At 35.5% G+C, this 20032-nt stretch overlaps 1 protein-coding gene across 3 annotated transcripts in view; it reads right to left on the bottom strand.

Annotated features, from left to right (window-relative positions):
• PRSS12 (serine protease 12) overlaps positions 1 to 20032 on the bottom strand; it is a 73084-nt gene that overhangs the window by 18377 nt on the left and 34675 nt on the right. For all 3 annotated transcript variants that reach the window (XM_004748011.3, XM_004748010.3, XM_013053940.2), the window contains exons 5-9: positions 19396 to 19574; positions 17274 to 17415; positions 13811 to 14007; positions 8787 to 8928; positions 1721 to 1926 (exon numbers count right to left, since the gene is read on the bottom strand). In XM_004748011.3, the coding sequence (XP_004748068.1) occupies positions 1721 to 1926; positions 8787 to 8928; positions 13811 to 14007; positions 17274 to 17415; positions 19396 to 19574 (866 nt within the window). The remainder of the gene's footprint in view (positions 1 to 1720; positions 1927 to 8786; positions 8929 to 13810; positions 14008 to 17273; positions 17416 to 19395; positions 19575 to 20032) is intronic.

Here is a 20032-nt window from a genome sequence, read left to right on the forward strand (position 1 = left end):
TGAAGTTCATTTAAAAAAGGGTCCCATCAGATGACCAATAACCAATGGCCTGAGTGTGAATTCCCTTATGGAAGTCACTAGAGAGGTGCCTGGGTGGCTCAGTTTGTTAAGTGGGGGTCTCTTGATTTTGGCTCAGGTCATGACCATAGTCATGAGATAGAGCCCCCACGCTGGGCTCCGCACTAGTGCCAAGTCAGCTTGACCCTCTCCTTGCCCCCTACTTTTGCTCTCTCTCTACAATACATAAAAAAAATCTTAAAAAAAAAAAAAAAAAAGAAAAAAAAGAAGTCACTAGGTCTTGAACCTCAATACAAAATCAATAGATTAATAAGCCAGATTCTGTAATCCAGCTGGTCTAAAATGAAATCTTGTTATTTGATGTAAGGTGGTATTGAACCATGGAAAGGTATCAAAATAAGTGTTGCTACAACTCTAGGAATTTATGAAAACAAATGTATAAGTAATGAAATACATATGGTATTTCATACTTTAAAGTAGGTTTATATAGGAATATAGTTAGAAACATTTACAATTCTTAAGTTTTTATGTTTTTCTACTGCTTCAGAAATTTGATATAATCCAAAGAATTAGTTATATTCCATTTTTAACTGTAGTTTAAATTATTGAAAGGAATTTAACACATTATGTTATAATTAATACTTATATATGTATACTATTTAGTAATATTAAATATATGTGATTTGGTAAGCTGAGAAGCTCCTTAGACAGTGAAGAATCATATTAACTGTATCCAGTTTATTTTTGCATTGTCTTTAGCAATTAAAAGGTGTTAGAAAATGAGAATGCTCAAATATAGGCACCTAATTTTCAGAAAGTCCAATGCATCAAAACTATGAACTTTCAACATACATAAAGAGGTGATTTTTCTTTTCATAAAAATGTAACCATAGCTTTCTACAAAATAGCTACTTTTTTATTCATTTAAGCCATTCATTGTTTCATAAAAGTTACTCTCAGCTTTAAAGGACCTTTGTATTTAAGTACAAAACATCTATTACTGTACTATACTGGAAGATTATTTCTCATTTTCCTTAATGTTTCTAAATTTCAGAAACTAAACTCTACAAAAGATAATATTCTTTTTGCAACTACTTTTAAGTTTATCCTGGTTGTTTAAAATATCAGTAAGAGTGGAAGAAGTTCCTTTCTGTGATTCATCTTTAAATTTTGCTTTTTGGGGAGCGCCTGGGTGGCACAGTCAGTTAAGTCTCTGACTTAACCCTTAAATGGTTCATGTCGTCATCTCAGGGTGGTTAGGATCAAGTCCCACACTGGTCTCCACACTGAGCATGGAGCCTGCTTGAGATTCTCTCTCTCCCAATGCCTCTTCTCCCCTCCCCTCTCTCCCTCCTCTAAGAAAATAAAAATAATAGAAAAATTCATTTCTTTCTATGTCAATTCTAAATCTTCAAAGATACCAACAAGTTTGACTGTTTTATTACATCCAGAGAAAGAATGGGACAGAAGTGGCTGAGAATGTCAAAAGGGCATGATTTCAAATCCTATAAATTCACTCCCACCCCTGAACTCTGCTCCCCATGTAAGCCCCATCAGTCAAGTTTGTCAGGAACCACTGCCTCTAAATACGAACACAGAGTAGGTATAGTCTTATGGAAGGAGATTTTTGTTATCAAAATACTGTTTATACTAATGAAGTGAAAAGTACTCTGACTTGTATTGGCCCCAGAAAATGACTTACCTTTATTACTGTTACCTGTTGCCTTCTTGCTAAAATAATCACAAATGACTCCTGCATCTTCACTGTGGCGGCAGTTATGTCTTCCAATATCTTGTTTGATACAGTCAGCCAGGGACCTCTCATTTCCTGTGCACTTCACATTGTCCACATGGATGGGTCCGTTTCCTTCTCCAAAATAAGCCATGGTTCTTGCTTTGGCAGGGCCCCTGGGAACAGAGCATTCTTGAGGATGTGGAGGACGAGATGATCGTACATTTGAATACACCACAACATACAGTCTCATTCAGTTAACTCTTAAATATTAAAATCAGCATCTATGAGTGCTAAAAAATATTTACTTCATGACTCTGTCCAAAAAAAGCTTAAAAGAGGTAATAACTAGGGAGCCTGGGTGGGTTAAGCCACTGCCTTCGGCTCTGGTCATGATCTCAGGGTCCTGGGATCGAGTCCCACATCGGGCTCTCTGCTCAGCAGGGGGCCTGCTTCCCTCTCTCTCTCTCTCTCTCTCTCTCTGCCTGCCTCTCTGCCTACTTGTGATCTCTCTCTGTCAAATAAATAAATAAAATCTTTAAAAAAGTAAAAATTAAAATTAAAATTAAAAAAAGAGGTAATAACTAAACCTTCTCTATTTTCCTACCCCAGAGCTTCCTTATTTCATCAGTTAGTTGCCTCTAATTTAGCTTCTGCTGAGAAAGTCACATTAAATAAGCATGTCAGAAATTCATGATAGTCTTAAACTCTAGTTTAAGCAAGAAAAAAATCATCTCAAAATTTTCTTATAGCGCATAACACTCTTTTAAAGTTGGTTAAAACTGCCAAGAAAAATATGAGGTCAAATAATAGCCTATGGAGCTAAAAATTTTAAAGTCCTCTTTAGAAATAAAAAAGTCTATTTTTTTTTAAAAAGTCTAATTTTTAACAGAGAAAGACAAAACTAGGAATCACAAATAGAAGTAAGTAGAAGTAAGAGTTATTTTGGTATGTCACTTTTTTGTTGTTGTTTGTTTTTAATTGCACAGTACTTTTTAAAAATATCCAAATACTAAGGATTTATTCATGAAATATTTCAAACACCATATTCAAAACTCAATTCTTGATAAACTAATGGCAAAATTAGGAAAGGCAAAGTTTTAAATTCTGAATCATGAGGAAATTATCTTTACAACCTCAACTTAGAGAAAGACTTATTAAACAAGGCATAGGTGATATACTTTAAAGGACTAATAAATTCAATAAAAATTAGGAATGCTATTTTACTAAAAGCCACCCTAAGGAAAAATAGGAGATAAATTAAAAGGTTGATGCATATATTTATAACACGTACTTACAAATATATTTGTTGGTGAATACACCCAATAGAGGGGACTATCATACCAAAAAAAAAAAAAAAATTCTCAAAATTCGTAAATTTTTTTTAGACCTATCAACCAAGAGAAAAATAGGCAAAAGACAGGTTTTAAATCAAAAGAAACTGATTCATTAAAAATGACAATTTGGACAATATTTCTCTCATCAAAATATATTCTACTTAAAGTTATTATACTTTCCTTATACTTAATGCAGGATCTCTAGCAAAGTCATTTATTGATATGGATTCTCTGAGAAATTCATTTGAATTACCTCCTTCAGCAATGAAACCTGAACTCACATGCTTGTGGTTGGCAACACAGTTACTTCAAAAACTGGTACAGCTAACTAGTTAACTGCTACTCTGACAAAAAGTGCAAATATAAACTTTTAGTCATGGAAGACCCCTATGCCTGAACAGATGACTCTAACAGTACTCTTAAAGTAAATCTTTTTTAATATGAAACTTATTATTAATTATAGAAGTAATAAATGCTCATTGTATCAAATTTACAAAATAAAAGTATATAAAGTCCCAACAATACGCTGCTAGCATTTGTATACTCCCTTCCTGTACATACTTATGGGGAAAATACTAACCAAAACTTTTACTGGTTAAAAAGATTTATTGAACACTTTAGTGCATCTCAAACTTCAGAGTACTTAAAAGGCCACTTGGATTGATTCTGAGTGTATCACCAGTGGGACTTAGCGATCTATTTTTTTTTAAATAAGCCCTACATGATTCCTATTCAGGAAGCTCTGCATCAGACTTTAACATAGAGGCTCCTGGGTGGCTCAGTCCCGTAACTCTGATTTCAGCTCAGGTCATGATCTCAGGGTCCTGAGATTGAGCCCTGCCTCAGGCTCTACACTCAGCATGGAGTCTGCTTGAGATTCTCTCTCCCTCTGCCTCTGCACAAGTCCCCACTGCCCCACATGTGCATAATCCTGTGCTCTCTCTCACACTCAAAATAAATAAAATCTCCTTAGAAGAAAAACCTTAATATAGAAAAATTAAAGTTTTTACCCTACTGCTGCACATTTACTTTTAAAATTCAAGACTTTTTACAATTATAGATATATACTTAAATGTAATTGTTGGTGGATAGCTTAGAATTCTTCCCCAAAGTAGCATTTTTGTTCAACAGGTATAAAGATTTTTAAGGTTCTGGATATATATTGCTGAATACAGGGCAAGTCTTTGGAAAGGAAGTTATTCATTTGAAATACATACAATTAAAATGTGACTATTTAAACAATTTTTTCTGTTTTATTTTGTATATCATAGTTCTGTCTGGAATTTATTTCTGTTTCATGTTAGTAAGGGATCTGGCTTAATTTTAGTCCCTAAATTCACAATCCTAATAACTTTTCCTACTGATTTGAAAGGCTTATTTTTAATTTAATCATTTATCACAATTACATGTACAGAAGCCATTTCTTGGTCTTTACAGTTCAGTTATCCCCAACCTTGGGGATTACCATTTAAATTACCTTTAGAAGCCTTTAAAATAATAGCAAAACCTGAACCCACCTAATGTCAATTAAAGTAGGATCCATAGGAATGGGCCTGGGCATGGATAATATTTTTTTTTTTAACTCTCAGCGTTATTTTAATTGTACAACCAAGGTTGCTAACCACTGGTGCAGTTAGAGACATTGATGTCTTGCCTGTTCTGGTGCCAATACCACATGGATATGATTTCAGATGAACCTGGAAATCAAGTCTCTCTTCCCACCACCACCCCACCAAATACACCAAGAAAAATAAAAGATTTTTATGAGGACAGCATTTATAGGTTACATTAATTTCTGTTCTGTCTTTCCATTGTGGTGTATCACTTATTAGCTCTTCTACCTCCAGTAAAGATTTTCTTTTCTTTACATAGGTCTCAATTCTTGTGATTATTCCCAGTCATTTCTTTGTTTTTGTACCATCTAAATGACATTGTCTTTTTTTTACTTTTTACCTTGCTTATAGGAGCTATTACATTTTTAAAATATTTGTATTTACTGGGGCACCTGGGTGGCTCAGTGTGTTAAAGCCTCTGCCTTTGGCTCAGGTCATGATACCAGGGTTCTGGGATCAAGCCCTGCATCGAGCCCTGCATTGGGCTCTCTGCTCAGCAGGGAGCCTGCTTCCTCCTCTCTCTGCCTGCCTCTCTGCCTATTTGTGATCTCTGTCAAATAAATAAATAAAACTTTTTTTTTAATTGCATTTACATGATTACATCAATAAACACTAGTTCTAGTGCCTTTCCCATTGATTCTCTTGTGTTATTTAGGTGGAATAGCGTATTACTCGTAACAATTCTTTTTTTCCAATACTGATACCTCAGTGCTTAGTAATGACCTTCACATAGTACTGAGTCAATGCAGTAATACCAGGCACCCTTGTTTTCTTCCTCTTTGATGACTGCGATATAAAGTTAAGGTAGTTTTACTTTATTCTAAGCTTCCTAATAGATATAAGGAAGGAATGATGATTCTTAAAATATAACTTTTCACGATTACTAAACAATCACATTTATTTTCATTTTTAGATGACACACTGGAATACATTAATTGAATGCCTCACTTGGAACCATTCTTTTATTCTTACAATAGACTCTCATTTGTTTAAATTTATTTAAGTACACCATTGGATTAAATTTGCTAACATTTTATTAAATTTTTGTATGTAGGTTCATGTGTGTGTGTGTGTGTGTGTGTGTACTTAGACTGTCCAGTCTTGAAATCAATTTATATTATCCTCCTTAAATAAATGAAAAGAATTTCATATTTTTCTCACTCTGCAACAATTTATATAACTTGGGACTTATCTGAATTGAATATTGGTCAAAACTCTTTGAGCAAAAAATCGGAGTCATTTCTTCCATGATCATTAATTTAGGTTTTCTATCAATTTTCATAATTATATATTTGTTGAAAATGTGGTTTCCCAGATAATTGTCCATTTCATCTAGATTTCCAAGTATATTAGCGAAAAGTAATTCACAGTACTCTTTCACAATTTTTTTAACCTTCTGTATATCTGTTCTCATATTCCTCTTCCTTCCTCCAATGTTTACTCGTATTCTCTTTCCTTTTTCTGAGTCAGAATTGCCACAAGTTGCTTATTTTAGTAATCATTTTTTTAAAAGATTTTATTTATTTGAGAAAGAGAGAATGAGTAAGGGGTGAGGCAGAGGGAGAGTGAGAAGCAGATTCCCCGCTGAGCAGGAACCCTGACATGGGACTGGATCCCAGGATCCTGAGCCCAAGGTAGAAGCCTAACTGACTGAGCCACCCAGGCACCCCTTTAGTAATCATTAAGATTTTATTTACTTATTTGACAGACAGAGATCACAAGTAGGCAGAGAGGCCTACTTAAACTTTCTGTTTAAGCATATCTACATTAGTTATCATTCATGTTTCCTGGCGTTTATTACTTCATTTTTGTTTCTCCCATTGTGGAAATGCTTTCTAATGCTATTTTGATTCTCAGTACTTCCAAGGAGGAAGCGTCACATATGATATAGCTGTCTGAGGGACAGAGCTCTGGAACTCCTATTAATAAGACCTAACCAAACCTTTGGACAGCTTAGATGTTTTCTGGATTGATTATTGATTAATTCACTGTGAATTAAATGTTAACAAAAATAATACTTTTTTCAAATAAAGAAACAAGTCTTAGAAATGTAGTGAGCCAAGGAAACTTATATCATTGATGAAGTTCACCTAGATATCTAGACAACCAGTTTGAAAACTGAAAATCTGTGTCACAAATAATGGACCCATTTACCATAAGACAATTGGAATTGCAACCAAGTCCAAAACTGAGCAGCAGTAAACTGAAAGTAGGGTCTGGGTAACCAAAAGCAAACTTTGAATTAAAAAATTAGAAAAAGCATTTGACTTCTTATTAAATCAAGAAATACTACTTTTTTAAGATTTTATTTTTTGAGAGAGACCAGAGCACATGCACATGTTGTGGGGGAGGGGCAGAGGAGGAGGGCAGAGTGGGAGGGAGAGGGACAAGCAGACTCCACCAGAACATGGAACCCAAGGAGGCTTGATCTTAACAATTCTGAGACCAGGACCTGAGCCAAAATCAAGAGCTGGACACTTAACCAATTGGGCCACCCAGGCATTGCAAATTAGAAATACTTGTAAAAATAAAAATGTATTCTGCATAGGAATAACCAGTTAAATTTATCAATACTTAAGATATGCATAGATGTATAATTAAAGATATATTTTAAAATCCAAACCAGTGGCCCCTGGGTGGCTCAGTGGGTTAAGCCTCTGCCTTCAGCTCAGGTCATAATCTCAGGGTGCTGGGATCGAGCCCCACATCAGGCTCTCTGCTCAGCAGAGAACCTGCTTCCCCCCCCTACCCTGCCTGCCTCTCTGCCTACTTGTGATCTCTCTGTCAAATAAATAAATAAAATCTTTTAAAAAATAAAATAAAATCCAAACCAACATTAGTAATCTATTATGAGCTCATCAATTTATGCATATTTGTCTAAATTTCATAACCTCTAAACTGTAACATGTTCCATATATTTGCAGCTGCCAAATTAATACTCACAGTGTTTTCACAGTCATTTGCACACATGTTCAAAACCCCCACAAATGTGCATTACCCAGTTGAAGTCTCACAAGAAGATAACCTTCTTATTTATTTCAGCTCTCAAACAAACACGTGTCCTTTTCGCAGTCTACTTAGTGCCATGTTTTTCACACTGAAACTCATGCCTCAGTGAAGCCTATTTACCACCTATATTTTCTCCAGAAAGTGCATCACAGCCTTTTTGCTCTCAGGAACGCTGGATAGCTCTTGAGCACCCTACGTTGATGGCATTTTAAACAGTGAAGTCATTGGGGCACCTGGGTGGCTCAGTCATTAAGCATCTGCCTTCATGAAGCTCAGATCATGATCCCAGGGTCCTGGGATTGAGCCCCGCCTCTGCCCAGCGGGAAGCCCACTTCTCCCTCTCCCACTTCTCCTGCTTTGTGTTCCCTCTCTCGATTTTTCTCTCTGTCAAATAAATAAAATCTTTAAAAAAGAAAAAAAAACAGTGAAATCATCAAAAAATTAATAGACCAAAATTTTGCAAGTTTGAAAGCTAAAATAAGAAGGCAGAGCATCTTCTTGTTCAACCTTAACTCTAGAAGCAATGACTCAGTATTTGCTGATACTGTATTCACTGTGACTTTAGAAAGTATAATGGCTGTGAATAAGGAGAACTAACCACAATTTCAGTAACTCCAGAGTCTCTTAAGAAGGCTACAGTGTTGAAACCTAAATCAAAGAGAAAAGGTTACCAACTTTACCTGGTAAAAGCAGTATTATGAATATTCAAGAATTATTAGACTATTTGCTATTAGATAAAAGCTTTTTTTTTTTTTTTTTGAGTAAGCTCTAGGCCCAACATGGGGCTTGAATTGGCGACCCTGAGATCAGGAGTTGCATGCTCTCCAGTTGAGCTAGCCACCTGCCCCCAAAGCTATATTTCTCATGTAACAATGTATCTTGCTTTTAGGAAAATAGAAAAATTTAAGCAGACTCTCCTTAGTATTTCTTAATAATCTGGAATCAAGTCAGTATGCTGCCAGTATTTCCAACTGATTCTAGAAATTATTTTTAGGTAAGAAATAACTCATTAGAACAAACCTAAAAAGTCAGAAATGCTCATCAAGAAACCATGCCAAATGATTCGGTTTCTCTTACTTGTAGCCAAGCTGACGACAGATCACAGTTGCATCTTTGTCAGTCCAGCCATCATCACAAATGGTTCCCCACTGGCCATTGATGAACAACTCCACTCGTCCTTCCTTCTTATTTTCTCCATCCATCAGTCTGATGGGAAAACCTAAGTATGATTTGAAAGTATTAGAAAAGCCAAAACAGCAAACTAATGTTGAAGTATGAGAGACTTTATAAAATACAATTCATTTTTTATATCAGCTATAAAATCAGCTGGGTAATACAAGAGAGGGTGAGGAAGAGGTATTAATAAAAAACTGTATCGACTTTTGCAATGTCATTTGAAGCCTTGGGGTCAGAGCACTCACTTGCTCCACTATGAATTCCGAGCACTTGGAACAGTGCCTCACATACAGAGGGCAAGAGGTAGCTGTTTGTTGAGTGAATGAATGAATGATTACCACTGCAAAATTGTGAATAGTCTTATTTTATTACCATGAACTTCTAAATTGTAAAAGACATTTCCTTAGAGTTGTTTTTGTTTCACATATGTTCATTTATCTTTGAACATAACTAGAAATTTATACTCCAAAGCTGAGATTTTTAGGAAGATATATATATATATATATCATATATATACATCATATATATATACATCATATATATATGTGTGTGTGTATATATACATACATTATATATGTATGTATATTATATATGTAACATACATTATATATGTATGTATATATACACACACATATATATATGATGTATATATATTTATACACACACGCACCCTGCATGGGTAACTGGAATGTATAGGGGAAAAAAAGTAAAGAAGGCAGCAGCTAACAGGGGCAGTTTCCATTTCAGCCTTCCTATTTACTAATGTTTCCAAAAAAAGGGCTTAAGTCATAAAAATTACTAAGATTTCAAAGAGTGCTATGTATAGTATGGTGAATATAGTTAATAATATTATATTTCATATTTGAATATTGCTGCCAGTAGATCTTAAAAGTTCTCAACACAAGAAAAAAAAATTTGTAACTATGTTATGTGATGGGTGTTAGACTTACTGTGGTGATCATTTCACAATGTATACAAGTATTGAATCATTATGTTGTATACCTGAAACTAATATAACGTTATATGTTCATTATACCTCAATTTTTTAAATGTTGTAGTTAAAAAATAAAAAAAAAATTTTTTAATCTCATTCTATTTTTTTTTAAGTTGAGAAACTGATCTCTTTCAAACTGAGGTTTATCTAAGTTATGCAAATGAGGCCATTTGTAGAATCTCACATATCTCTAGAACACCAATAAATATGGTGCTATTTAACCAAAAGCCCTCACTGCCCTTTGCATACTGTCCTGGGTTGACCTGTGAGGTCATTAGGGTGGGCCCTGATCCACTATGACTAATGTCTTTGTAAAAGGGGAAGAGACTATGTGAAGATGCACAGGGTGAAGAGGGCCATCTGTAAGATGAGAGAGAGGCCTGGAACAGAGCCTTCCCTCTTAGCCCTCAGAGGGAACCAATCCTGATGGCCCCTTGATTTTGGACTCCAGAAATATAAGACAATATATACCTGTTGTGTAAGCTATCCACTGTGATGCTTTGTTAAAGCAGCCCAAGCAAATTAAGACCCTTCAGATTCTAGAAGGGTCTTCAGCTTCAGGGCCCCTGAGATTTACTGATAAGGATTTAGGGAAAACCATGAAGCCAGCTGAACTCAGCAGAACTAAGGAGGTGAAGTAAGCAGCTAAAGAACGAAATATCATTTCTGTTTAAACCAGCATATGAAAGTACTAGATTGGGATTGGCTGACTGACAGAAAATATTGTTGGCAACATGGACATGTCCTACGTTGAGTCTTCTGATCCATTTTTATACTTTTCCATCCTTCTTTGTTATCCTCCGAGTTGCTGGCTCTTTAGTTGCTATCCCTGTCATACTCACTTTGTGGGCCAGGTATCTGTCTACTATTATCTATCTACTAGTTATCATGGTAGAATCAATAAAGCAAAGTCAAAATCAACAAATGTTTATGGAGTGCCTACTCTATGCACTGCTTACAATAGCTAAAACACTTGGGGTTTTAACCATGGCACAAAACACAGTATACTTGAAACTTTACATTTCTTATTAATCTATCTGAAAGTCTGGAGTTTTTGTGTTTCTTTTAAGGAATAAAATAGAAAAGTGATCTTCAAAGGAAAAAAAAAACCTTAAAAAGGTGAAATTCTTTTCTTAAAGTTCTAAATTTTTACATTTTTGTATGTTTGGTCCAAAATTAAGAAAACACATGCACATGGAATGAGATCTTCATATTTCCTTCTAGGCATTTTATGGACAGTTTTTCATAAACCATAAAAATAAAAATGATAAAGTGTTTCTAAAACCTCAATTACATGCTTCGTACAAATAATGCATGCAGCATTTCTGAACCTAATTTCAGCACTTCGTTTTACAGAATTGTTGGATTTTCAATGCTTGAAGGGAAAATTGGATGACATTTAGGATGACATTCTATCAATACCATCTTACTGTTTAAGTTCTTTTTGTTATGGTAGCAATAATATACATGTCTTATTTCTAAAATCTTAAATATAAAATGCCCAGGAAAACTAAACAGTACAATGATTATATATTATCTTAAATCATATGTAATTTTATATTTCAAACTTGGACTTCCAATAGAGTTTTCTTTATTTTAATTCTCCTGTTAACATTGATTTAATACATTATTTCTAGAAAATAATATTTTTAGAGAAGATAAAATTTAGCTAAGTTAAAAGTCATGATGTTATGCTATAAAATTGGGTAAGAGACCATCTCACTGTAGACAAACTCTCTCTAGGATTTAATACTCTGAAATTCAGAATTGGTGCAATACTGGGGCACCTGGCTGGTTCCAGAAGAGCATGCAGCTCCTGATCTCAGGGCCATAAACTCAAGCCCCATGCTGGGGGTAGAGATTACTTAAATTAAAAAAAAAAAAAATTGGTGCAATATTCAAATGAGGAATCCACATATTTCCTCCAATAAATCCCAAATTTCCTCCAGTTCACACAGAGTATTAACTGCATTCTTACTAGAATTACTTATATTGAATTAGAATATTGTTTTTGAGTATTCCATCTACCACACACCCAAATATAAACAGTGTCTATTGATGAATTATTAATTTTGAGCGCTTCAATTCACATCTAAAGTTAAGGTCCCCAAGTTACCTCTCAAACACTTGAAAACAGTAATAGTCTGACAACTCACTATTACAGTGCCAAAGAAGTAAAAAATCTCAATTGATTTTAAAATGCTATTTTTTATATTACAATTCCATGATTTCCTTCTCTTAGCTTGTTTTAAATATGCAATCCTTTTTGATAAGTGGGAAAATAATGATCTCTTTGGATGAATAAGTGGTAATATGATTCTATTCCAAAAGTATATTTGGCCCAGACATAATGTTCTTCAGACAAATGAATAGTTAATAGATGTATTACTGAAATTAGGACCAAAGACATTTATAATAATGATCACATATTTTATTAATAATTATCATCTTCAGCTTTTTAAATTTTAAAAATATATCTAGAATCCTAGAATTAAGGATTTTCAAGGGAATTGGAAAAATTAGTTGCCTGACCATATGCATGCATTTAACCACACAGACTTCCAGGGGACTCCGATTATAATAATTTGTATAGTATTTAGAGTACTTCATCACCTGGAGTACCGATGCACTGTGCCTGAGTAGATCACTTCGTGATCCAAATACCTGCTATCTGGAGCCACGGGTATCCATGTCTAGCAAACATGTTCTATTTCCCCCAGCCACACACAATCACTCCTCACATAATCCCAGGAAGATCAGAAATCCCGCAGAAGAAAGGAGTACAAATGAAAAAGCAAAACTGAAAGTATGACTAAAGGGTGGAGTAAAATGTTCTATTTCTCCTTGGTATCATGTTAGGTTAGAGCAGTGAGTCATCATGATCTCACAGGTTAGAGTACAATGAGGAACCAACCACATACTTTGACAAACTTAAGTATACAATAAATACTGTGGGATTCAACAAGTTGTGTTATTTTATAATGTGAAGATTAAAGCTTCATAGTCTCAAAATAGAAGGATGCAAAAGGGGTTGATGCAACTCTGAGATGATAAGTAAGGACCACCTGTGATGATTTTAACATCTATTCACCAAAAACTATGTGTTTCGATATATAATGGAGCCCTGGTAGTCTTGGCAATTCTTTTTAATATCTCCCTCTATATTTTTATTTATAATTATTCTGTCATCCTCAAAGGATGTTAAGATGTTAAGAGCAGTCAGATGTTAAGTCGGTCAAGGACATGTAGTTGCTCTCTGCTTACAGAAGGATGTTTACCACAAATATTTCCAGACTGTTAGACGAACCAGTCACATTTTATCTGACTAGAGATGTAAAGAAATTTGGAATGGGGGAATAGTAAAGGACACAGATGGGTTTCTAGAGTAACAGGATATCTTAGAAAGATGGATGGGTTATTTACTCCAGTAATCCTCTTAGGAACCCACTGAGAAACTAGAAAGATCTAGGTGAGTACAGAGCAATGAATGACTGGTGACCAACGACTGACAAGGCCTTGGGACTAAAGAAGAAATAAATCGTGGGGAGTGCAAGAGAGAGCTATTGTTTTGTTCCTTTTTTTTTTTTTAATTCCATCCCAAATCATTCATTAGAATTCAAGGTGAATGAGAATCAGAGCAGGTGACCAATCAGGGGGGAAATGGACACCGCACCTTCTTTATTCCATCTTTCAGATACATGTGATTTTAAAGATTTTTAGTGAGAAACTTAGGCTTCTATGTAAAGAATAATAACTTGAGGAATAGAAATTTTATAACCTTGGTGGAAAGACTCGAAAGTTTTTTCAGAGCATCACAGAAAACTGACTTAAAAAAAGCCAAAGCTGAGAAATGCTTCCCATTCCAGACCAGTGGATAGAGGCGCAGTGGGGGTTGAATCATGGCTACTCCAAAGCTGCGGCCAATCCTCACCCAGAGATAGTCTGTATCCATTGCCACCAGGGTAGCAGGTGATGCCAACGTCCTCCCGATGGCTGCAGTCATGCCTTCCCCACTGCCTCCGGGAACACTGAACCAAACTGGACTCCTTTCCTGAGCAGCTGACGTCATCCAACCATATGGGCCCTGTGCTTTCTTCAAAGTGGTTTGCAGAGGCTTGTTTGCCATATCTGTGGCAATAAAATAAACATTGTGCATAGAACTGCTATCTCTTGTTTCAAGGAAGCACAAATCATAAAACAAACAACCTGATTAACCATCATAACTCCAGAGGATAAGTGCTTGCTCTTTCTCTTATCTGAAGGACACAGTTCCAGGGCGCCTGGGTGGGTCAGTCAGTTAAGTGTCTGCCTTCAGCTCAGGTCATCTCAAGGTCCTGGGATTGAGCCCGCACTGGGCTCCCTCAGCGGGGAGTCTGCTTCTCCCTCTGCCTGCTGCCCCGCCCCACCCCGGCTTGTGCTCTCTTTCACTCTCTTTCTCAAGTGAGTATGCACTCAAAAGAAACAAATCTTAAAAAAAATAAATAAATAAAACTCTGAAAGACACAGTTCAAGAGCAGTGTTCTCCCCATCACACATTTCGATCATCTTAACAATTTTTTATTGACTCAACATTTACCTAATGGATAATTAATCCTTTTCCCCCATTCCATTCATTCTTGTGTCTTGGCTACAATTTAACTCACCAACCAGAGAGAAATGCACAGCAAAGAAATGGACCTCCCATTCCTGACAATGGAAATAACACCATAAACCATAAAATTAGAACAGTTGTCTCATATTGGCCTCTCAAGAGCCGCCTGAGCTCATCTGATTTCATCAGCTCCTCTAGACCTCTTTGGCATCATCTCTTCCAAAATAAAAACTGCGTGTAAAGTTCAGTGATTCCTCAAGCACTACCCCCAATTCATGATAAGACTTGGATTTCAGCTCACCAAAATCAGAATAATGGCGATGCTCTCTGCTTTTCATTGTTACAGAAATCTGATTTTTAAAACTGTATAAATTATATTGAGTTCCAATTGACTTTCTTTGTAACAATGCTCTACAAAAATTATAATAAATATATACATTGTGGAAACAGGAAAAAGTTGCAAAATTAAAAGTTGGTAACTAAATCACAATCTGTACTTTCATTCATCCTTCCCCCAATTTTGTTTTTGTTATTCTGCAAATTCCAAACCTCTAGAAATAACTGAGCTAAAAATTATTTAAGGTGTCTTTTGGTTCTAAGAGTCTATGTAATTAAACTCATACTCATAAAATTTTGTCAGTCACTTCCTTTACTGAAATATTTTTATTATTTCTACATAAAGAATATGAAGAAATCTTTCTCGCATTAATTTTCTCAGTTTCTTGTAATGCACTTGTATTACATTTAAGAAGATGAACATTTCAATAAATTAAAAACACTAGAACTTTTCATTACCTAAGATCTCCATTTTGCTAACTAATCAAATCTCAGCGAGAAAAAAAATTATCCTAAATCTCATACTGCTACCACTTTGAATTTACACCACTTTCCCACAAAATGCATCAGTCTGATTATTCTCTGTCCATATCAACTATATAACAGATAACAAGAAGTCATTTTACTTTGAGATTTCATTTGTACAAAGAAACCCAGAGTTCACCCCTTCCTTAGCTCAAAACATACTGTTTCAGAAATTCCTCTGAAAACCAAAAACTAAATCTGGCCCACGCTTATTCTACTCCTAACACAATCACTTAGAACTTTTAACAAATATTAGTGAGAACATTTTTAGAACCATTAAGGTGATATTCTGTATATATAAGAAAAACTGAATATATTTGTGAAACAAGATTTTAAAAATATGGAGAAAAACTCACTCTATTGTTTTTATTAATAAGGCAAAATATAAATATAGCAACTAATAGTATTTATGAATCTTTCTAAATCTATAAAAATGGAATACAGTTCTCAGGCCTAACAGAGATTCACTCAAAGATGAAATGGCACTTATTAAATAATTCTTATTAATTAAACATTAATATTTATTTGGCTGGTATGTCATATCTGCTGACACAGTAATCACAACCACACTGCCCATGAAAATGCAAAATATTGGGCAATAACACGTATTTATATCTTCATGGTATCATTGTTTATAATAGGAAAAATTAAACTAACCCAAATATAAGTAAATTATGATATGAACATTTAATGGACATTATGTTGTCATTAAAAATTATGACTGTAGTAATATAAAGGTAAGTAATATGGATAGAAAAAGTACATACTGACTATCAGTTGTTATAAAATGAAACACATAAATTATTATAATAATGGTATAAGAATGGAAAAATTATGGGTAGTTTTTTAATTTTTATTTTCTAAGCTCTAGTATTTTATACTACTTTTACAAATTTAAAAATATGTTTAAACATGATAATACTTGGCTTGGATGAAAGTATATTTTTAAGGTTTAATGAATATTTTCAATTAGCTCTATCTCAAGCATGAAATGATTGTCAGTTTTTTCAAGCTTGAGACAATTGATTCAAGCATAACCCAGAAATATGAAAAACAAGAAAGAATGGGCATTCATGGGCTTCATTCAAATAGCAGCTAAAAGGCATCATTTGCGGTTACTCTGGAATGCAGTATGTGTGTGACACGAAATCCACTGCTCAAAGTGTGATACTAGATTTTACGAGTCAGGTCAAGGGTGAGTTGGAAAGGTCATCTCATGACAAGAAGGCCATTTTTCTCAAATAAAAGTGATAATTATCATCACATTTGAGAAAGGGAGTAATGTAATACCAAAGCATGTGACACTGGACTTCCCTGAGATTTCAGACACAATGATGTCAGAACCAACACCATCTAATAGCAGTGATGTGTCCGAATAAAACCGAGCATTCAAAGCATACAGTCTTACTTGAATAGACACAAAGAAACCTAGGGGCACCTGGGTGGCTCAGTGGGTTTAGCCTCTGCCTTCAGCTCAGGTCACGATCAGGTCCTGGGATCGAGCCCCACATCGTTGGCCTCTCTGCTCAGCAGGAAGTCGGCTTCCCTCCCCCCCATCCCACCTGCCTCTCTGCCTACTTGTGATCTCTCTCTCCCTGTCAAATAAATAAATAAAATCTTTTAAAAAAAGAAAGAAATCTAAAAGTCACCCATGGCTCTAACCAATTACTCAAGAAAGGTGGTGACAGGAAAGGTAATGAGATAAATAACAAGACATGGTTATTCATCATCACAGAAAATGTTACCGTTTTTTACTGAGGTTTTTTGTCCTTCCATATATAGAGAGGGGAATAGGTAGGTAGGTGGGTAGATAAATAGACAGGTAGATAGATGACAGAGAACATATATTGTTAGTATGACAGAAATTACAGTTAAAGATTACAAAATGAGAATTTTAAAAATATAATTTGGCATTTAGCCACCTCACACCAATGGGCCTTACTTAAATCCCAGCTGTCGGCAAACCACGTATGTATTCAGCTCAGTCCAGCCATCATCACAGACAGTCCCCCACCGTCCCCGGTGATAGACCTCCAGGCGGCCCTCGTGGCTGCCTTTACCACCTCCAAGTCGGATGACTCCATCTGTGGGAAGGAGGAGACACAGAAACTAAGAAAATCAATGCTCAAAAAAAGGGAGAAAAACATTTTAACTTCACTAGAATTATCACTTCTTCAGGTCTCTCTCAAGACCTTTTGTTAAACTTATTTTGGGACAGTGCTCAATGATCTGAGGTCACTGGATTGTTTCTGAAGTATGACATAACCATATCCAACCTAAGAAAATATTCTTCTTATTTGTACTTGTATTTCCTGAGTAGAAAAATATATTCTGATATAATTCCAAAGTAGTTATTTGGATTTCCCCAGATTAAACAAATATTTCGGAAATTTCTTGTAGCTTCAGTCTTGGTAAGTAGGAGAAATACCAGTCATTTACATTTAAAAAATAAGAAAACAGTGATTTGGAAATAGTTCAAAATTGTAGCTGCAAATGAAAAAATTCTGAAATACAAAGACAGAAAAAGCTGTTCTGGTTAAAGTGTGATCTATCATGTCAATGCATTTATTATTCCTTAGGCATTCATAAATTATAAAAGCTAGAGTACATGTCTTGCTTTTGCTCTTTTATTGATAATACAGATCTGGATTTGAAACTTATGAGTTCAATGAATAATTAATTGGCAGAGAACCCTATCAAAAGCTTCTAAGCAGATATACAATAAATTTATCCCCCAACAAGTAGATTTAAAAGCCTTTTCCAGCCAAAATAATACAAATACCCCAAATGAAACATATATATAGTCCTGGGTAAAGGTCATACTTTTCATGAACCTCTGGGATCTTTAAAATGAATGGTCTCTTAGTAACGCAATCACTTTTTCTTGTAACACTTTACCGCCTACAAAACACTGGTACACATTTTACCTCATTTGACCATCATAGTAACACTACAAGACTCTACTCCTTTGAAAGAGGAAGAAAAGGAGATCCAAGAAGATGATGTGCTCTGGCTTAAAATCTGGCATAAATGTTATATTTCTATTGTATTCTATTGTATATAAACATGTTATTCTAATAAAAAATCACATAGAGAACTATGTAAATAAAAAGGTGTAACTTAAGCATTTCATGGTCCCTCCAAAGGTTTTATTTTGATTTTTTAAAGAGAGATTAAAACCCCCAATTTTTTTCTTTAAGTTCTTTTTACCATAGAAACAATGGGTTTGCAATGACCTGACTTTCCTTCTATCCTTTTCCCTTTTCTTCCCACAAAACATGTAACTACATACACACACATTCATTTTACTCAGACATGCCCTTCTTATAACACATGAGACATATCCAGACAAGTGTGCTACAGTCTGGAATAGTCAGAGAATTGAGCACAGCCAAGTTAACTTGGTTCCTTTATTAGTGTGCTTTAACCAAGAATCCCATCAATACAGTTCCACGAGCTATAAACACATTCCGAGAGTCAGGGTAGTTCAATAAATAAATGAACTTAAGTAGGGACGCCTGGGTGGCTCAGTTGGTTGGATGACTGCCTTCGGCTCAGGTCATGATCCCAGAGTCCCGGGATCGAGTCCCACATTGGGCTCTCAGCTCCACGGGGAGTCTGCTTCTCCCTCTGACCTTCTCCTCGCTCATGCTCTCTCTCTCTCACTGTCTCTCTCTCAAATGAATAAATAAAATCTTTAAAAAAAAAATGAACTTAAGTATATGCCTAATAATGTGACATTTATCATTGCACACTGATTTTGATTGTTAGGCATTATATATTACAAAAAATTATACTTTCTGTCTATCTTTTTAGACTATAAAAAAGTGAAAAATTCAGAAATACTTATGAACAAAGACATACCATGCTGATATACAATTTGTGTCAGTTGTTTGGTTTTGGGTTTTTGTGAGTTGTTTTGCTTTGTTTTTAGTTTCATTTGCAGAATTTACTGGTGTGTTCATGTAGTTATATTATCTAAATTGAGAAGAGATGGTAAGCCCAGATGGTGCTAGGGGCAAGGGTTGATAGATTAATGGGGTGAAATGGGGTGAAACTCTTACCTGTTAGAGGGGTACAGGACACTCCAGCATCTTCCTTATGGTCACAGTTATGCTCTCCCCAGGAACTCTTTGGACATTGCTCAATAGAAAGCTCATTCCCAGTGCAGCGTACCTCATCCAACATGATTGGACCAGAGCCTTCCCCAAAATACGCCTGATTCCATGCTTTGGCAATGCCACTGAACAAACATAAGAAATCTGGATTAGGGGCGCCTGGGTGGCTCAGTGGGTTAAGCCGCTGCCTTCGGCTCAGGTCATGATCTCAGGGTCCTGGGATCGAGGCCCACATAGGGCTCTCTGCTCAGCGGGGAGCCTGCTTCCCTCTCTCTCTCTCTGCCTGCCTCTCTGTCTACTTGTGATCTCTCTCTGTCAAAAAAAAAAAAGAAATCTGGATTAGACATCAAAAAGTCATCTGATATCATTTCTTTTGCCGCAGGAACGGTACAGCTATGAATAATCCATACTGCCCCTGACCAATTCACTCCACAGATTTTATGTGACTTGCTATACTTCTTTCCTGTTCCTTTGTTTGTCACTCTTTCTATTTTTGGCCATCACAAGACTGCTAATTACCCCTCAATACTCACTGCCCTTTTCTTCGTTAGTAACAGAACCTCAGATTTTTAGGAGGGCGATG

The sequence above is a fragment of the Mustela putorius genome, unplaced genomic scaffold (genome assembly GCF_011764305.1).
Source record: "Mustela putorius furo isolate JIRA1106 unplaced genomic scaffold, ASM1176430v1.1 tig00001215_pilon_pilon_pilon, whole genome shotgun sequence".
Classification (NCBI taxonomy): Eukaryota; Metazoa; Chordata; class Mammalia; order Carnivora; family Mustelidae; genus Mustela; species Mustela putorius.